Here is a 19,006-nt window from a genome sequence, read left to right on the forward strand (position 1 = left end):
CACCACGAGCAAGTTACAGAGCAACTCAAATTTGACTTGAAAAGTTCAGGAAAAAGTCCACAATACCGCAAGATGACCTGTTCCCAGCAAGGTGTGACCCATGATACAAAGGCTAGCCCATGGTGTGACTGCGCTGGTCAAACAGCACTTGCCGAAATTTACTTCAAGCAATTTTATTCCCAAGTTCTATTAGATACCTAAGCTGAAACTAATTTAAAAAAAGTTTCCAGCTATCACAAAAGTTGCATCATTTCATTGACTCAACAAGGTATTTATTGATATGCCCCAACAGAAAAATATCCACATGTATATTGAAAACCATAAATGTGTTAAACTGCAATAAATGGGGAGCGACCTTACCAAGGCTCTATCCTGGATTAGCACTAAACTTGGATAACTTAAAGATACCAAGGACAAAATTACATAAAATTCATACAACATCTTGTTTACATATTTACAAACTAATGGAAATAAAATTCAGAAAATCCTGAAAAAATATTTTACATCAACTGGAAACTTTTGAAACTGTGCTGTTGTGCCTAGGTGAGACTTGATGGGAATTAACTTCTGTGCGTTAAAAGTAAAATCATCAGGGAGCATTTTTTAACTTTCAGGCTTTTTAAAAAAATTCAGTGTTGTGGTTGGATCAGAAATCCTGTTCAAGACAAGTAAATGGAAAGTAGTTGGATCTTTTGGAATTCTGTGCTTAGGTCAGGTAGGTGTCTGTCTCCAGGACTGTAATATAAAACCTCACAGTAATAGCCTTGACCCATAAACATTAACCTAAACTGTACATGTGGAAGGAATAATGATAAGTTCATAAGATCTCGCGTTTGTTTTTTTTAAGGTAATTTTTATTTTAAATTGTGTTTTCTAATGTTCTTCCCTCTTTACTTTCACCTTAAAATAATGATTCATGTTGGTGTGTCATTCCACAAAAACTGGGGCCTTGGTCTTGTGATTATTTTTTTCCTTATCCTGGGATGCTGAGGCCAATTTTAACAATTGACTATTATTCCCATGGTAAGGTGGAGCTAAGCATGGTCTGTTTGGGGTCCAACAGTTACTCAAAATGACATAACAAAAACAGAATTACCTGGAAAAACTCAGCGGGTCTGGCAGCATCAGCGGAGAAGAAAAGAGTTGATGTTTCGAGTCCTCATGACCCTTCAACAGAACTGAGTAATTATTACTCAGTTCTGTTGAAGGGTCACGAGGACGCGAAACGTCAACTCTTTTCTTCTCCGCCGATGCTGCCAGACCTGCTGAGTTTTTCCAGGTAATTCTGTTTTTGTTTTGGATTTCCAGCATCCGCAGTTTTTTGTTTTTAACTCAAAATGACATGCCTGACAATGAAAGTTCAGAACATGTTAAGCTTCTGAGATCCAATAACCTAACACCAACAAAACAGGATTTCAGGGCACTGGTAATAGTTGACCAGCTAATCATTCCACTGATGGGAATGAAGGAGTCAAGTGGTCTTGGGTTTGGGATTCATCCAATTCAGCTCCAGATAATCTTGAGACCAATGCCCCAACAGGTAGTGCTGTTCTAGTTGAATAAGCAGTGGGAAGGAGCCCTGGTACACTGCATGATTTTAGTTGCTTAAACTCCAGCAGCATTCCAAAACATAGCCCAGGGTCACCAAGCCGTGAATCTTACCTCTCTAGACTTGAGTAAGAATTGGCCGGTCAGATACTGTAAAGGTGGGCATAGATTTCAGTAGCTTAATTTAAAGATTCAAATATGAGAATACGATCAACTAACTCACCTTAAACTAGCAATCAAATCTGGACGCCTCCTCTGCTTTGAATAGTTTAGCTGCGTAATGGGCAATGGAAAGGCTTCATTCATGAACTAACATCTATTTTTGTTGGCCATGTATTGAGACCTCAGTTTATTTAGAGGAAAAGGTGTAGAAAACCTGCTTATACCACATTTCATTCCCCAATGGTGTTTTATTTTTTAAGCAAAGCATGAGAAAAACATTATTTGAAATGCCCTGTAAAAGGTTAGGACACACGTTATACCGTTAGCAATATAATATAAAAGCAAAATACTACGGATGCTGGAAATCTGAAATAAAAATAGAAAATGCTGGAAAAAACTCAGCTAGTTTGGCAGGATCTGTGGAGAAAGAAACAGAGTTAATGTTTCGAGTCTGTATGACTCTTTTTCAGAGCTGACCGTTAACACTTGTCTTATACAAAGATGCATAAAATACAATTAAGAAAATAAAGGCTTCCATTTATATGGCACCTTTTATGACCTTAGGACGCCTTAAAATGCTTTACAGTCAATGAAGTCCTTTGAAGTGTAGCCACTCTTATACTATAGCTAACATGGTAGCCAGTTTTGACACAGCGCACTCCCACAGGCAACAGCGTGGTAATGACCAATCAGTTTTTGTGATGTTGATTGAGGAATAAATATTGACGAGGACACCAGGGAGAATTCCCTCGGCTCTGAGCTAGTGGCATAGAATCTTCTATATCCACCTGAGAGTAAACAGGGCCTTGGTTGAGCATCTTATCTGAAAAACGGCACCTCCAATAGTGCAGTACTCCCTCAGCACGACACTAGAGTATCAGCCTGGATTTTTGTTCTCAAATCCTGGAGTGGAATTTGAATCCATATTATTTTGATTCTGAGGTAGTAGTGCTACCAACTGAGCCACAGCTGATGCGGTTTTGTAGTAGATGGAATAGACCATTTAGAAAACAGGAAATTGGTGGGTTGAGCTTTTACCCTATTTTCCATGCTGCCCCATTGGGAAGCACGCCCACTTGGGGGCCGGTGGAATTCAGCCCATAGTCTGTCATGGATCCCTTCATCTTCACCTTTATAAATAGTAATGGGGGTTATTCAGAATTTTATATTTTCATTACAGTGGATAGTGCATGACAGAAACAAGCAACCCAAACTTCTCACTGTACAGATTTTTAGAAGAACTCCAAAGAAACATGTTACACAGACCATGTTTAGGTAGAGTCAGGAATAAGTTTACGATTTAACTTTACAAATATATCATGGAGAGAAAAGTCATTTAATCATTTTAGTGAGCTCTCTCAGGCCTCTTCTATCTGAAATATATTATTAAATAAGCAACTGGCTGACAGTGTACCTCAACTTAGGCAATGATAAGTATAATTTTCCTATTGATTTTGGCAATTGTCAACCGTTTCTAAAGCAGTAAAGATAAACTAAACACTGTGGCAGTGGCTGTTTAAATACCTCAGTGGCAGCAGCAGTAAGTGTTCTTGTGTGGCAGTGAGCCGGGATAAGGGCTTGGATTTTTGCAATGAAGGAGCACCTCTCCGTAGTTGTGAAAAAGGCGGAAGAAGGGCAAAAATTGGAAGCCCCATCCCCACCCAAAGACACGATGCCTACCATTTCCACAAGGGCCAGAATAGGCTTAGGTGGGGATTTGTGCATGCGCATTTTACAGAGGCAGCTGCCCATATAAATCAGCAGCTGCTTCCACACTAATTTTGGTGACCCAGGAAACACAACGTGTGCAGGTTAGACCTGGTAGGAGCAGGACTGAACTTTGTGGAGTCCTTGGGAGAAGTGGGGTACCCTTTTGGAGAGGTAGGAAACCCATTTGGAGTTGGTCCCTGGCCACCTTTGGTGGAGGTCAGGTACACTTTGGAGAGGTCAGGTGCCCTTTGGGATTGTTAAAAGTAGCATGAATATGTGCAAAAAAGTGCATTAACTCATTGACTGTCAACTCATTGGAACTGTCAAAGATATCAAAATGAACTGTCAAAGGTAATGTCAAGCTATTGTAGCATTTAAAATTCTTGCTCTAAAATCTTTGAAGAAAAATGTCTGGGATGTTTAAAAAAAAAATCAATGCTTGTTATTTCATTTTGTCTGTTGACACGAACCTGTGAGCTACCTGTACAGGGTTGGTGCTGCATGACTGATTTCACATCCTTCCATTATCATAGTAGGGTGCTTTCCATTTCACTGTTTCATTGATAGTTCCAAGCAATTATAGACACTTTGAAGTGGGACTATGAATTCCAATGTTTGTTTTTATAAGGGATTATGCACTTGAATAAATATTTGTTTTTATAAGGGATTAAGCACTTTAATGAAATGTGTTCTTTTTTTTATGAGGATGTAGTTGAAGGAATGTAAGTTTAGTGAATGGGTTTTTTGTGAATGAGAGTGTTTTTTTAGTGAAAAAATAAAGCTTGCAATAGACACTTAGACCAGGATTTTCTGATCCTTTTCTTCCCGACTTCAACGGACCTTTGGTTGGTCTGTCAAATTTTCCACCCTGCCAATGTTGATTCCTGTCGTGCGTGGCACTGGACAATCCCAGCCATAATACTTAATTTTACTTAATCTCAGCATGGCTCCTGAGGTCTGCCTATGATGGATTCTGGGCGAGTTGGCATGGTAGGTATAAGGGCAAAGGGTGATGAGTGGGGGTTGGCATGCATTGGCACTGAGGTGGCAAAGAGGCAATAAAGGATCATGGAGTGGATAGAGGGGTATAGGGTATGAGGGGGCCATTGAGGTAGGTAGAGAGGCATAGTTTGGCATGGAGAATGTGAGGGGCCATGGGTAGTGGGTAGAGGGCATGAGGTGGCATGGGTTGGCATGGATGGGGCATGGAGAGTGTAATCGGGCGAGGTGAGGGGTGAGGACTGGAGGACTGTTTTTTAGTCTTATTGTTTTTTTAAATCTTGGACACAGTGCTGAAGCAGAGAGGCAGGCCTTCCCCCCGCCCATCTCTACACCCAGCATACTCCATTCCAGAGTCACCCAGCCCGACTCCCAGAGAAACTGACCACCCTGGAGCGAAAATCCAATCTTCTCCTGGGCCAGGTTTGCGGAGCCAGGAAATGTCCCAACTCTGTGCTTCCGACCCCAGAGCGAAATCCAGCTGAAGGTGTGTTGACTTGAGCGAGGGGTCGAGCTGCTGCAACTAACGAGCAAATGAGGGGGAAAGAGAGAGTGAGAGATAAAGAATGGGAAAGATAAATAGGCAGAAATGGATAAAGGAAGCCAGAGAAATGCGAAGCTGAGGAGACAGATAATGGGAGAAGAAAGAATGACAGGAAAAGGGAATTGTAATCAAGAGAGGACTGCGCATTAATTTGTGTTAATAGCCGATTCCCATTAACAAATGGAATATAGTAGGTTTTCATTGACAGAAAAACTGTTGCCAGGCATTGACGCAGGAGTTTAAAAATGATGCTCAATCATTGTCATTCTGAGGAGGAGTCATACAGACTTGAGGCGTTAACTCTATCTTCCTCTCCGCAGATGCTGTCAGACCTGCTGAGCTTTTCCAGCAGTTTTTGTTTTTGTTTCAGATTTCCAGCATCCGCAGTATTTTGCTTTTAGCTCAATCATTGTAAGCACATTTTGAAACTTACCTGACAGCACATATACCCACTTTGTATGATGGACTATTACATTTTTAGAGTGACCCTCAGGTTATTGATTAACTGCAACAGTGCACGGTGCATGCAGTGTTGACAACTTTGGGCCAGAGTGACAAATTTTGTCTTATTGATCACTTTTTGAAGCATTTGATCCTTTCAGTCCAAAGAATTTTAAGCATGTGCATTATTTTCCTGAAGTAATGGGACAATGCAATAACCCACTTTGTACAGAAAGGGATCAGCACTGTTTAGTGTATGGGATTTTATGAACCAATTCTTGGTAATTGGTGGAAGATGAATAGAAACTTCAGAAGGAGCAGATTCAACCTATCATGACTGTGCTGGCACCAGCACCAGATAGGTATTATCTCCAATAGCAGCTTCCAGTCATATAGCTCCTTTCATCTGGAAAAAAGTTGCATGTCACTTCAGAGAGAAATGCAAAAGAAAAGATTCAAAGCCAACCATGGAAATGGGAAACGTCCAGGAGGCGTTGACTCAACACGAGTCACAGTAAAATAATGACAGATGTGAAGTTTTTTTTTAAAAAACTGTCATCTAGCTGGGTGGGACTGCATTCACCTGGTTCCATTCTTATCTATTTAATCATAGCCATGGAATCGCCATCAATGGTTTCTCTTCTTGCTCCTGCACTGTTACTTCTGGTGTCCCCCAAGGATCTATCCTATTTCTCATCTACATGCTGCTCTTTGGCAATATCATCTGAAAATGCATTAGTTTCCACATATAGTCTGACAAAACCCAGCTCTTCCCCAGCACCACCTCTCTCAACCCCACCACTGTTGCTAAATTATCAAAGTACTTGTCCAACATCCAGTACTGGTTGAGCAGAAACTTCCATCAATTAGATATTGGGAATATTGAAGCCATTGTCTTCAGGCCTTGACACAAACTCCGCACCATCGTCACCGACACCATCCCTCTTCCTGCTAACTATTTGAGGCTGGGGAAGACTGTTCACAACCTTGGTGTCAACCACATATCTGCACCATCACTGTGACCTCCTATTTTCACCTTCCTGACATACCTGTCTTCACTCCTGCTTCAGCTCAGCTGCTCATCATGTCTTTGTTACCTTCACACTTGATTATTCTAATGCACTCCTGGCCAGCCTCCCACACTCTAACCTCCACAAACTTCAGGTTATGGAAAGTCTGCTGCTTGTGTCCTAAATTATACCGATTCCCATTCACCTACTGGCCTTGTGCTTGCTGATCAACACTGGCTCCCAGGTAAGCAACACCTCAATTTTTAATTTTTAATCCTTGTTTTAAATTCCTCCATGGCCCGGCCCTCCCTATATAGAAAGAATGATTTGTTTTTATTCGTTCATGGGGTGTGGGCATCGCTGACTAGGCCAGCATTTATTGCCCATCCCTAATTGCCCTTGGTCAGAGGGCATTTAAGAGTCAACCACATTGATGTGGGTCTGGAGTCACATGTAGGTAAGGATCAGGTAAAGACGGCAGATTTCCTTCCCTGAAGGACATTCGTGAACCAGGTGGGTTTTTACGACAATCGGCAATGGTTTCATGGTCACCGTCAGACTTTTAATTCCAGATTTTTATTGAATTCAGATTACACCATCTGCCTTGGTGGGATTCAAACACAGGACCCCAGAGCATTACCCTGGGTCTCTGGAATGCTAGTGCAGTGACTATAATGGCCACTTTTATAGAGCACTGTATTGCACAATTGAAATGTCTCAAGGTGCTTCACACGATGAATTACTCTTTGGAGTACAGTAAATGTTGGTCCACAGACATACATTTGGTCCCAGCAACAAACCATGAACATAATAACCAGTTATATAGTTCTTGATGGTATCATTGTCCAGAAAGCTAAGGGAAGCCCACACTGTTCTTCGAACTTTGGTTGTATGTTTAGAACTTGTAAAACGGAGGGAAACTTTTAAAGAGAATGAACATCAAGAAAAACTATCAACTATCAAACTCCTGTCATAGAGTTGATGTGAAATGAATTCTGTTTAAATAAATGCTCCTGTAAAAGGACACTCAATTCCTGCTGTGTACTGTCAAATACGTTCAACTGGTTTATCATAAAAATAGAGGGACTTAAAACAGCATTAATCATACATTTCGACTGCATGAAATACAATCCTTTTTCTAAAGTTCCATGCAATCATTAGAATCGACGATTAAGCAGGCAGCACCTGGGGTTAATGTCTCACCTGAAGGATGGGGCTGCTGGCAATGCAGCACTCTGTCAGTATTACACTAAGTGCAGCATGAACTATGAAGCCAGACCTTGGAATGTGGCTTGAATCTATCTCCTAACCTCAGAGATGAGAGTGCTATCAATCTGAACTAAACTGATGCCATTGAAATGCTTTCCATTGGTAGACCTAATTTCCTCACAAGCCTTTTTAAAACGATTAACAACCTGTGATAATCCCTTACTAATAACTGCAATTGACTCTTCAAAAAGAATCAAATGTCTTTTCACGTTCCTTGATGCAGAGTTAATCTGAAGCGACAGGATGATTGCAATAAACTACATGTGTGTCTGACAGTTTGAAGTCAAGGAAATGATAATGGATGAAGCTGTAAATTAAAGGGTGGCATCTGATCAATGAATGGGCTCTCTAGAAAGGAAATGAGATGAAGGAATAAGGTGATGACAATGAGAGAGATAAGGAAAAGACAATGAGAGATAAATAGGGCAACAATAATTAAAATATAATTTAAATGTGTATCAATACCTTTTGAAAGAAATTACTGGAAGTTAGGTTAGTTTTTATGGCCAAGCTGTTCCAGCAAAGCTACAACACTGGCAACTACCTGACAATGTGGAAAATTGCCCGGGTATATCCTGTCTATAACTAGCAGGAAAAATCAAATAATCGTCCCATCGGTCTATTCTCAATCATCAAAGTGAAGGAAGGCATTGTTGACAGTGCTCTCCAACAGCAATTACTCCCCAATGAACTGCTCACCAATGCTAAGTTTAAGTTATGCTAGGACTACTTGGCTCCTGACCTCATTACAGCCTTCATCCAAACATGGACAAGAGTTCAATTCCAGAGGTGAGGTGAAAGTACCTACTCTTGACATCAAGGCAGCATTTGACTGAGTGAGGCATCAAGGAGCCCTGTCAAAATTTAAGTCAATGGGAATCAGGGTCTTCAATTGTTGGAATCCACAAAGGAAGATGGTTGTGGCTATCTGAGGCCAACCATCTCAGTCCCAGGGCATTGCTGCAGGAGTTCCTCAAGACATTGTCCTAGGCCCAGCCATCTTCAGCTGCTCCATTAATGACCTTTCCTCCATCATAATGCAGATGGTTGCTGATGATTGTACAGTGTTCAACGCCATTCCTAACTCCTCAGATACTGAAGCAGTTTAAGCCCATGTGTTGCAAGACCTGGACAACATTCAGCCTTGTACTGAGTAATGGCCAGTAATATTAATGCCACACAAGTAAACACTCCAATAAAAGAGAATCTAAATATCTGTCTTGACATTCAATGGCATTACCATCACTTAATACCCGAACATCAACATCGTAAGGAAATTAATAATCAAAATTAGAACACATGGGATTGGGGGTAATGTACTGCTATGGATTGAGAATTGGTTAACAGACAGAAAACAGAGACTAGCAATAAATGAGTCATTCTCAGGATGGCAGGCTGTTACTAGTGAGATAGCACAAGGATCAGTGTTTGGGCCACAACCGCTCACAATCCATATTAACGATTTGGATGCGGTGACTGTCCCGGCCAGAAGACAGGAAGGAAAATATATATCTTTATACCTACGTCAACCTGGCAGTTTCATAAAATTATTATTTGTATTTTTTTTAAAAAGGGCAAGGCTTTACCCTGATTAACCATGACTCATACCAGAGGAATTTCTAACCTTCAGAAACCAGCAGGTACCTCGTTATCATTAAAGAGGTGCTAATGCCCTCTCTGACTGTTGACAATCAAATTGCAAAGAAATGCACCAACTCCCTTTGCATTTCGAGAGCAGAGCTCTGGCCAATGGAGACGGTATGTCTGCAAAGGACAAAAGGGCCCCTGACTCCTCTATTAAACACCTCATGATTCCAGACCTAGGAAAATACATCCTTTGACCAGGACCCAGGGGAAGGAGTGAGAGGTATATCACAGGACCTCCCTCAAACTGCTAGAATTTGTAATATTGCCGTGCGGAACTGAACCTAGGCAGTCTACCATTTTATCATCTAACAGGTAGCAGCAGAAAGAGGCGGATGCTGGAAATCTGAAACAAAAACAAAAAATGCTGGAAAAGCTCAGCTCTGAAGAAGTCATATAGACTTGAAATGTTAACTCTGTCTTTCTCTCCACAGATGCTGTCAGACCTGCTGAGTTTTTCCAGCATTTTGTTTTTCTTGTAGCAGCAGAACTCTGTCCCGGTGAAGTGCCTGGCTCTCATCTACGCTGTGAACTACTGGAACATTGGAATCCTGTATCTGTGCCTTCAAGACTAACTAATCTCTATGTGCCTTCACCCATTGTGGAAATCCTCCCTTCTGGACAGTTGGATCACCCTGCAACAGTTTCAGCCTGCTAATCTCGGAAGGAAAATGCTAGTGGACTTTTGATTCTGGACTCTGGACTCATGTGAAACCATAACACTTATTTTTATAAAAGCAAAATACTGCAGATGCTGGAAATATGAAACAAAAACAGAAAATGCTGGAAAATCTCAACTGGTCCGGCAGAGAGAAACGGAGTTAACATTTCGAGTCCGTATGACTCTTCTTTTTTTATTGCTCCCTTATTTTTATTGAGGTCTTACCCTGTAACCCTTTCTTTCCCTCATCCCTCTTTTATTGTATGAATGCGCAAGGGGTAGACATTGCAAAACCCCTTCCCACATTGTGTGTGTGTGTGTGTAAAATAAACCAAACCTCTTATTTTACCTTATCTTGAGTTTGCTGCAGGGTTATCAATAGAAGATTGGGTCATTCCAAACTGGAGGGTGGGGAAAAACACTTGTAAAGAGGGGAAATCCGAAATCAAAAACACCTTTCTGTTTATGGACAGGTAGTGAGAGGATAAATCAAGGCAGTTTAAATTAATCTCCCTTCTGTCCGTAACAGAACCAAATGTAATGTTTCCAAATTTGCTGATGACGCAAAGTTAGGCGGGAATGTGAGTTTTGAGGAGGATGCGAGGAGGCTTCAAAGGGGTTTGGACAGAATAAGTGAATGGGCTAGAACATGGCAGATGGAACATAATGTGGGAAAAATGTGAAGTTATCTACTTTGGTAGAAAAAAACAGGAAGGCAGAGTATTTCTTAAATGGTGAGAGGTTGGGAAGTGTTGATGTCCAAGGGGACCTGGGTGTCCTTGTTCAAGAGTCACTAAAAGCTAGCACACAGGCGCAGCAGCAATTAGGAAGGCAAATGGCATGTTGGCCTTCATCACAAGGGGATTTGAGTACAGGAATAAAGATGCCTTGGTGAGACCTCACCTGGACTATTGTGTACAGTTTTGGTTTATACTTGTCATAGAAGCTTCACAAGACTAAACCCTGAGATGGCGGGATTGTCTTATGAGGAGAGATTGAGGAAACTGGAACTGTATTCTGTAGAGTTTTGAAGAATGAGAGGTGATCTCATTGAAACTTACAAAATTCTTACAGGGTGTGACAGGGTGGATGTAGATAAAATGTTTGCCCTGGCTGGTGAGTCGAGAACCAGCAGACACAGTCTCACAATAAGGCGCAAGCCGTTTAAGGAATTTCTTCACTCAGAGGGTGGTGACTCTTTGGAATTCTCTGCCCCAGAGAGCTGTGGAAGCTCAATGATTGAGTATGTTCAAGACAGAAATTAATAGATTCCTGGGTACTAATGACATCGAGGAATATGGAGATAATGGTGTAGAGGTAGATGATCATCCATGGTCTGCTTGAATGGCAGGACAGGCTTGATGGGCCAAATGGCCTATTCCTGCTCCTATTTCCTATGTTCCTTTCGTTGACCAGAAACTGAACTAGACCAGCCATACAAATACTGTAGCTACAATTGCAGATTAGATGTTGGGAAGTCAGCTGCATGTGACTCACCTCCTGACTCCCCAAAGCTTTTCCAAAGCACAAGTTCAGAGTGGGATGAAAGAAATACTTCCCACTTGCCTGGCTGAGTGCAACTCTGACAACACTCAATAAGTTCAGCACCATCCAGGACAAAGCAGCCCGCTTGATTGACATAAATATAAAAGCAAAATACTGCAGATGCTGGAGATCTGAAAAACAGAAAATGCTGGAAAAACTCAGCAGGTCTGGCAGCATCTGTGGAGAGAGAAAGAGTTAACATTTCGAGTCCGTATGACTCTTCTTCAGAGCTTGATTGACACCCCATCCAGCACCTTAAATATTTACACCTCCGACCATTGGCAGCAATCTACAAGATACACTGCAGCAACTGGCCGAGCCTCTTTCGACAGAACCTTCCAAATCAGCAGCCTCTACCACCTAGAAGGACAAGGTCAGCAGACACATGCGAACACCACCACATGTAAGTTCTCCTCCAATCCACACACCATCCTGACTTGGAAATATATCACCGTTCCTTCACTGTCGCTGGGTCAAAATCCTCGAACTCCCTTCCTAACAGCACTGTAGGTGTACCTACACCACATAGGCTGCAATGATTCAAGAAGGCAGCTCACCATCACCTTCTCAAGGGCAACTAGGGATGGGCAATAAATGCTGATCTTCTAATAATTATTTAAATAAATCTTAGCATGCATTTTAAATCTGTATAAATGTAGTATAGCACAAGGAACAAATTAACATGTTTTGGGTCTAGAACATGGTAATTAATTATTAAATTGTCAGTCTGAAGTGACATTACCAACTTGCTGTTTCTTATGAAAATTAGTGAACATCATTTCATAGGACTGTACGATAGTATACCCATTTGGCCCATCAAGTCTATGCCTAGATGCCTCATACATTGGTAGGGAACACTGGATTCATGATTACACTTCCATAAGTAACGAAGTGTTATTATTGGGAAGAACTGATTGGATGTAGGGAATGACCCTACAATTGGAGCATCCCAAACGGTTCCCTCTCCCTTGTTTTTCCCCCACCTCCTCCCACCTGCCCCACACCACTACAATGGTGACAGTGTCAAAGGAGCAGATATCCTATGCATTCTGTCTGTTGCTTGCTGTACAGCCTGGATATAGATTCCCAAAATCTTTTGATAAAAATTGGCGGTTTTTTTGGGGGGGGCGGGGTGACATTTGGTTGTGAAATCTGCAATTTCTGAGAATTTTTACAGTGACTATCTTACAGTAGCTCACTAATTACCAGGAATGCAGATATGACAGATCTTTGGCAAGTATTTCTGAGAAACGCATTGAGCTGATGAGCTGCTTTCTTGAATCGCTGCAGGCCATGTGGTGTAGGTACATCCTTAGTGCTAGGGAGGGAGTTCCAGGATTTTGACGGAGTGACTGTGAAGGAACGCGATATATTTCAAAGTCAGGATGCTGAGTGACTTGGAGGGGAACTTCCAGGTGGTAGTGTTCCCATGTATCTGCTGCCCTTGTCCTTCTAGATGGTAGTGGTCGTGGGTTTGGAAGGTGTTGTCTAAGGAGTTTTGATGAGTTCCTGCAGTGCATCTTGTAGATGGTACACACTGCTGTTACTGTGCATCGGTGGTGGAGGGAGTGAATGTTTGTGGATGGGGTGCCAATCAAGCGGGCTGCTTTGTCGTGAATGGTGTCAAGCTTCTTGAGTGTTGTGAAAACAGCACAGATCCAGGCAAGTGGGGAGTATCCCATCACACTCCTGACTTGTGCTTTGTAGATGGTGGACAGGCTTTGGGGAGTCAGGAGGTGAGTTACTCATTGCAGGATTCCGAGCCTCTGACCTGCTCTTGTAGCCACAGTATTTATAGTGGTAGTGATAGTGTGGATTGCGTGTTTCTGCTGAGCCCTGGAATTGTTCCTGTTTCTGTGCTACTGCTTGCTGCTTCAGGCCTGTGCTCATTGCTTTCCCATCTCCAGGTCTGTGTCTCCGCTTGTATCTGCTGCTCCCACAATGTTCCGACACCTTGGTGAGTCTTTGAATGTTTTCTCTGTTATCCTTTCTTTGATGATCACTTCTCTGGACAGTCCTGCAGATTCTCTAAATCTTTGCTAGGTTTTTGACTCACTGCCACCATGTTTTGTTGTATCACCATCATGTATGCTTCTGATGTTAACCCTTTGCTCTACACAGCCAGCCAATCACATTGGGTGGCAGCTCTAGCAGTCCCAGCAGCACCAAAACTGAGTTGTGGGAGTCCCCAGGCTGAAGAAAACATGGCCTCTGGATTTATGTATGTCCGAGGTTTTGGGTGGGGATGGATCGGGGAGCCTTGGGAGGGGGTGGGTTGTAATGGTCAGGCAGGAAAATACAAAGGGGGTGCTAAGGTCATTGAGGGGGAGGGGGGGTGCCCCCAATGCACACAGGGCAATCCCCAAAAGGAGGTAACCACCTTCCTTCACCCCCTTTCATCAAAGCTGGTGAAAAAATAGCCAGTGCACTCTCGTCTGTCTTCCGCTGGCCGGTGTTTTATGGCAGTGAAGACAGATTGAGGGCCTTAAGAGGGCAATAATTAGCTACTTAAGGGCCTCAATATGCCTAAGGGTGGGCAGTCTAGCGGGTGCCTTACCCACCCCACTGTGGTATCGGGATTGGGTTGTGGGTGGGCCAGAAGGCAGTGGGGCGAGCCACCCGACATACTTTATGTGCCTCCCGCCCCCCCACCGAAAACACACCGGCAGAAGGGTCACGAAATCCAGACCGTTGGATTCATCAAGCTTTAGGGACCCAGAGAAGAAAAAATACTACTTGTCAAATATAGAGTCCTACTAGTTCTTACTCACCAATCTCCCCTCTACATCTGCATAACATGTGGAGGCAGTGTGAGCTACCCTAGGGGGAAAAAAACATTTTACTCTACCCCTAATGCCACATGCAGACACATAATAGGGCAAACAGTAAGTGCTTCATAAATAAATTATGGAAAACGGAAATAATATTAATGGGGGTCTCAAATATGAAGATGAAAGCAAACACGATGTTAAATTTTATAGTAGTTGGGTGAAAAAAAAAAGAGCTTTTCTTCTGGTGCCAAGTCTAATTAACCATGCCTGTAATCGTTTGAAGGGTTCTGCTTCTAGGAATCTAGGGAATTATGTGTCAGAGCCGGGTATGACACCCCACAGGTAAGTGAATAGTAGGTGGTGCTATCAACAGCCCAGAGGCTAAAACTTCCAACCCAATGATGTTTCACACAGCTAAGCTGGAAAACTAACAGGCAGCAGCCAAAAGTGGAGTTGTGGTCTCTCACTGCTATAGGCAAAGTTCTAAATGATGCAGACTGTAAACATAGATCTATACTTTCAATCCATGCCGCCTGCTGCCTGTGCAGTCACTGTTAAAGGAACAAGGAACGGCCCTGAGGAACTTCAATCAGGGAAACAGAAACATTTTTCTATAAACTCATATCAGCATACAGTTTAAAATGGTGTTATTTTCAGACAGCGACACAGGGAACTGTAACAAATTTATTTTTGATATCTTTTTGATCTCTTGAGTTAGTCCATGGTGCACTTCTTGATGATGTCCCTTTCAAAGTTTAAAGGTACACACTAGCAAGTCTTGTTTCATTGGCTGTGAAAACAGTCCAAAAATAGGCTCTGTATTGTTCTGTTCACTGCACTCCATCAGAGGAGGATGTGTCACTAGGAACAGTGTTTGAGTACTTTTAAGACTCACTAAAAGGCATTCCTTGATTCCCTAATTGCAGGATGTTTATGTATTTCGTGCAGGCACAGAAGGGCCATCCCATCTCAACTTATACAATTTTTAAGAGTTATATACAATAACTTTATTTATTTGAGGGAGAATTTTACGAGTTCTAATTTAGTGGAAGAGTAAGTGATATCCGAGATCCGGGGACATATTATTGAAAACTGGGATGGTCTGCCATTCTGTGGTCATTTGGAGAGGTTTTTCTATAATTTTCATTTGTGTTTCGGAGTCTAAAAAATTGAGACAATTACACAACACATGAACTGTGTTTCAAAAGCCTCACTACAGCGAGCGCAGCCCAGTGATTCTGTCAATTTAATGGTCACGTGGAATTTCATCCTGTGAACCCATGTCGCATTTTGCAAAGCTGTGGGAGATCATGTCCAGGAGATAGTCTCTCCTCTAATACTACTTTATTTTAAAATTATTTATCATTATTAAACAAGTGGGAAGATCCTGGCAGTCTGCACTTTTAACATTTAAAGACACATTATCAGCCGACATTATGTAATGTAAATGCAGAACAAATTCAAAGGATTAAAAGGACATTAAAAATAAGTTAAAGACATAGAAGAATTATATTGTTCTCTTAAGAAAACACTTTAAACCATGCTAAAAGGTATGCTTTGACACAACAGTTACAGTACGGAAGGAGGTCAGTCATCTGTTGTGTCCACGCCAGCTGTCTGCAGGATCAATCCCCCGTGCTTTCCCCATGGCCCAGCAATTTATTTCCCTTCAATTATTTATCTAATTCCCTTTTGAAAGGCACAATTAAATTCTTCCTCCACCCTACCCTTAGGCAGATCATAACCTCTTGCTGCATAAAACAGTTTCTCCTCATGTTGCTTTTGGTTCTTCTTCCAAAAAATTAAAACCTGTGTCCTCTGGTTTTCACCAACAACCCCACCCCCACCCCAACCGACAAATGGAGACAATTTCTCTCTACCTACTATGTTTATGAAGGTATTTTTGCTTTCCCGGATTGTTAAAGGTAGGTAGCTCTCATGAATTTGACTGACTGCCACAAGCCTGTACAAATGATTAATGAGGACAGCCTATAGGGATTTGTCAGGTATACATTTCCCAACATACCGGCTAGCTCACCAGCTCTTAATATTGGTTTTTAATTGGCCGTGCCAGTGAACCCTGTTATCCTAACTAGAGTGTGCAGATTCAGCAGTATAACTTCAGTCTTCCTGGTCTTCATTAATTTGTGCAGATGTTTGAGTGAAACCAGTCAGTGCAGTAGAACTATGGTCTTGCAGTATTTCTGGTGGTGACGAAATCTTGCCGCTTGCTAAAAGGAGGTTTATAATTTTAGAAATGTCTGAAGGGAGACAATCTTTTCGCACAATAAAGGAAAATTGTGAAAACATAAACATATTACTGAGTAACCACTGCCTAACATTTTCACCAGTGCAAGATTCACTATTTGCAAAGGCAGTCTGCTTTGCTGCCTCATTGCTGGGGCAATGCTAATATCTGGATAAGACAGAGGATAAATACACAGTCAGCCTCACCTTGGGATAGCAGTGAGTGGGCACTTGCATTTTCAATATGCACTGCTGCCACTCTGCATTCCTTCAATGTGAAACTTTACAGATCTCATCACTGCAGTTTGTCATCTCAGCTTCCAACTCTACTGATAAGCTTTATACAGTTGTACAGTTGTTATAGATATAACATATTGATATGACTATTAAATTTAGGCATCAGGTGATCTCGTGATCACCACTTTGATGGCTCAGTGTAGTGTGATTCTGAGCCATCTAGCCAGAAGTTCCAGGTTTATTATAGTGTTACCTGGGGCGTGTAAGAGAACTCCAATCAGCCTCCATGCCGCTTTACCAGGGAGGAAAGTGAGCTAGATTTCCATCTCTGATCACGAGTCAGTGATTCCGGAATGTCAAATGAGGAAATGGAGAGGGAGAATGGAAGGGAAGAAAATTGGGGGAAAAGTTTTTTTTAAAGTTTAAGTGCCTTTTTTCAGATTGATGTGCAAGCTCGTCCTCTTAATTCAGAATCACTTAATTCTAAATGATCTGACAAATCAAATTTTATCAGCACTAATTCACCATGCAGGTGCAGCGAGCAATTAGGAAGGCAAATTGTATGTTAGTCTTTATTGCAAGAGGATTTGAGTACAGGAGTAGCAAAGTCTTGCTTCAATTGTATAGAACCTTGGTTAAATCGCACCTAGAGTACTGTGTGCAGTTTTGATCCCCTTACCTTAGGAAGGATATTATTGCCATGGAGGGAGTGCAACGAAGGTTCACCAGCCTTGCTCCCAGGGTGGCGGGACTGTCCTGTGAGGAGAGATTGGGGAAACTGGATCTGTATGCTCTAGAGTTTCGAAGAATGAAAGGTGATCTCATTAAAGCGATAGACAGCGTAGAGGCTGGTAAGATGCTTCCCTTGGTTGGAGGATCTAGAACCAGGGGACACAATTTCGAAATAAGGGGGAAACCACTCAGGACCAAGATGAAGAGATTTTTTTTTTACTCAGAGGATTGTGAATCTTTGGAATTCTCTACCCCAGAGGGCCATGGAAGCTCAGTAATTGAGTATGTTTAAAGTAGAGATTGACAGATTTCTAAATGCCAATGACACAAGGGAATATGGGGATAGTGTGGGGAAAGGCCATTGAAATGGATGATCAGCCATGATCATATTGAATGGTGGAGCAGGCTTGATGGGCTGAATGGCCTACTCCTGCTCCTATGTTCCTATGTTGTTTGTGTTGCGTAATTCAAATGATCATTTAATTCTAATTTTTAGCACAAACAATGACTTTGAATTATCAAGAGTGGGATGTTTTGCTACATGAGTTTAATGCAAGAAACACTAGTGACATGGGGCAGTTACAGTAAAGGATCAGGGGAGTGGTTAGATGTCAACTTCTAACAAGTCGGTTGCAGGAATGAAGGAAGATATGACCCAATACTCAATATCATTATGAGGAAAATATAATCACATCACCATTATAATACCTAAGATTGCTAAGATTGAAGAAATTAATCATCTACATGTTACGAAAGTTTGGAAACTGTCGCTGGGTTAAAATGCTTAGACAGGAGTTTGATGTAGCAACATAACTAATTAAATAATGATGGGATAAGAAATATTGAATTCACTGAAATATAGAACATACAGGAAAGGAAATGAACTGTGACTCACTTATGATAGCATTAATGCATTTAGAATAAATTTAGAAAAAAAGACAAGGCTGATTTGCAACAATCTTCAGCCAGAAGTGCCAAGTGGATGATCCTTCTTGGCCTCCTCCAGAGGTCCCCAGCATCACAGGTGCCAGTCTTCAACCAATTCAATTCACTCCATGTGATATCAAGGAATGGCTGAAGGTACTGGATGCTGCAAAGGCTATGGGCCCTGACAACGTTCCAGCAATAGTACTGAAGACTTGTGCTCTAGAACTTGCCATACCCCTAGCCAAGCTGTTCCAGTACAGCTACAACACTGGCATCTACCTGGCTATGTGGAAATTACCCAGGTATGTCCTGTCCACAAAAAGCTGGACAAATCCATCCCGGCCAATTACCACCCATCAGTCAACTCTTGGTCATCAGTAAAGTCATGGAAGGGGTCATCAACAGTGCTATCAAGCAGCACTTGCTTAGCAATAACCTGCTCACTGACGCCCAGTTTGGATTCCGCCAGGGCCACTGAGTTCCAGTTTTGCTCGGGCCCCTTGATGCCACACCCAATCAAATACTGCCTTGATATCAAGAGCAGACACTCTCACCTCAC

At 42.0% G+C, this 19,006-nt stretch overlaps 1 protein-coding gene across 5 annotated transcripts in view; it reads right to left on the reverse strand.

Moving 5' to 3' along the window:
• LOC144687166 (semaphorin-3D-like) overlaps nt 1-19,006 on the reverse strand; it is a 380,732-nt gene that overhangs the window by 246,415 nt on the left and 115,311 nt on the right. Inside the window, exon 2 of one of the 5 annotated variants that reach the window (XM_078552913.1) lies at nt 14,305-14,353. The exons of the other annotated variants lie outside the window; for them this stretch is intronic. Coding sequence (XP_078409039.1) covers nt 14,305-14,332 — 28 coding nt within the window. The 5' untranslated portion in view covers nt 14,333-14,353. The remainder of the gene's footprint in view (nt 1-14,304; nt 14,354-19,006) is intronic. 5 annotated transcript variants of the gene reach the window in all.

The sequence above is a fragment of the Cetorhinus maximus genome, chromosome 12 (assembly GCF_964194155.1).
Source record: "Cetorhinus maximus chromosome 12, sCetMax3.hap1.1, whole genome shotgun sequence".
NCBI classification, from domain to species: domain Eukaryota; kingdom Metazoa; phylum Chordata; class Chondrichthyes; order Lamniformes; family Cetorhinidae; genus Cetorhinus; species Cetorhinus maximus.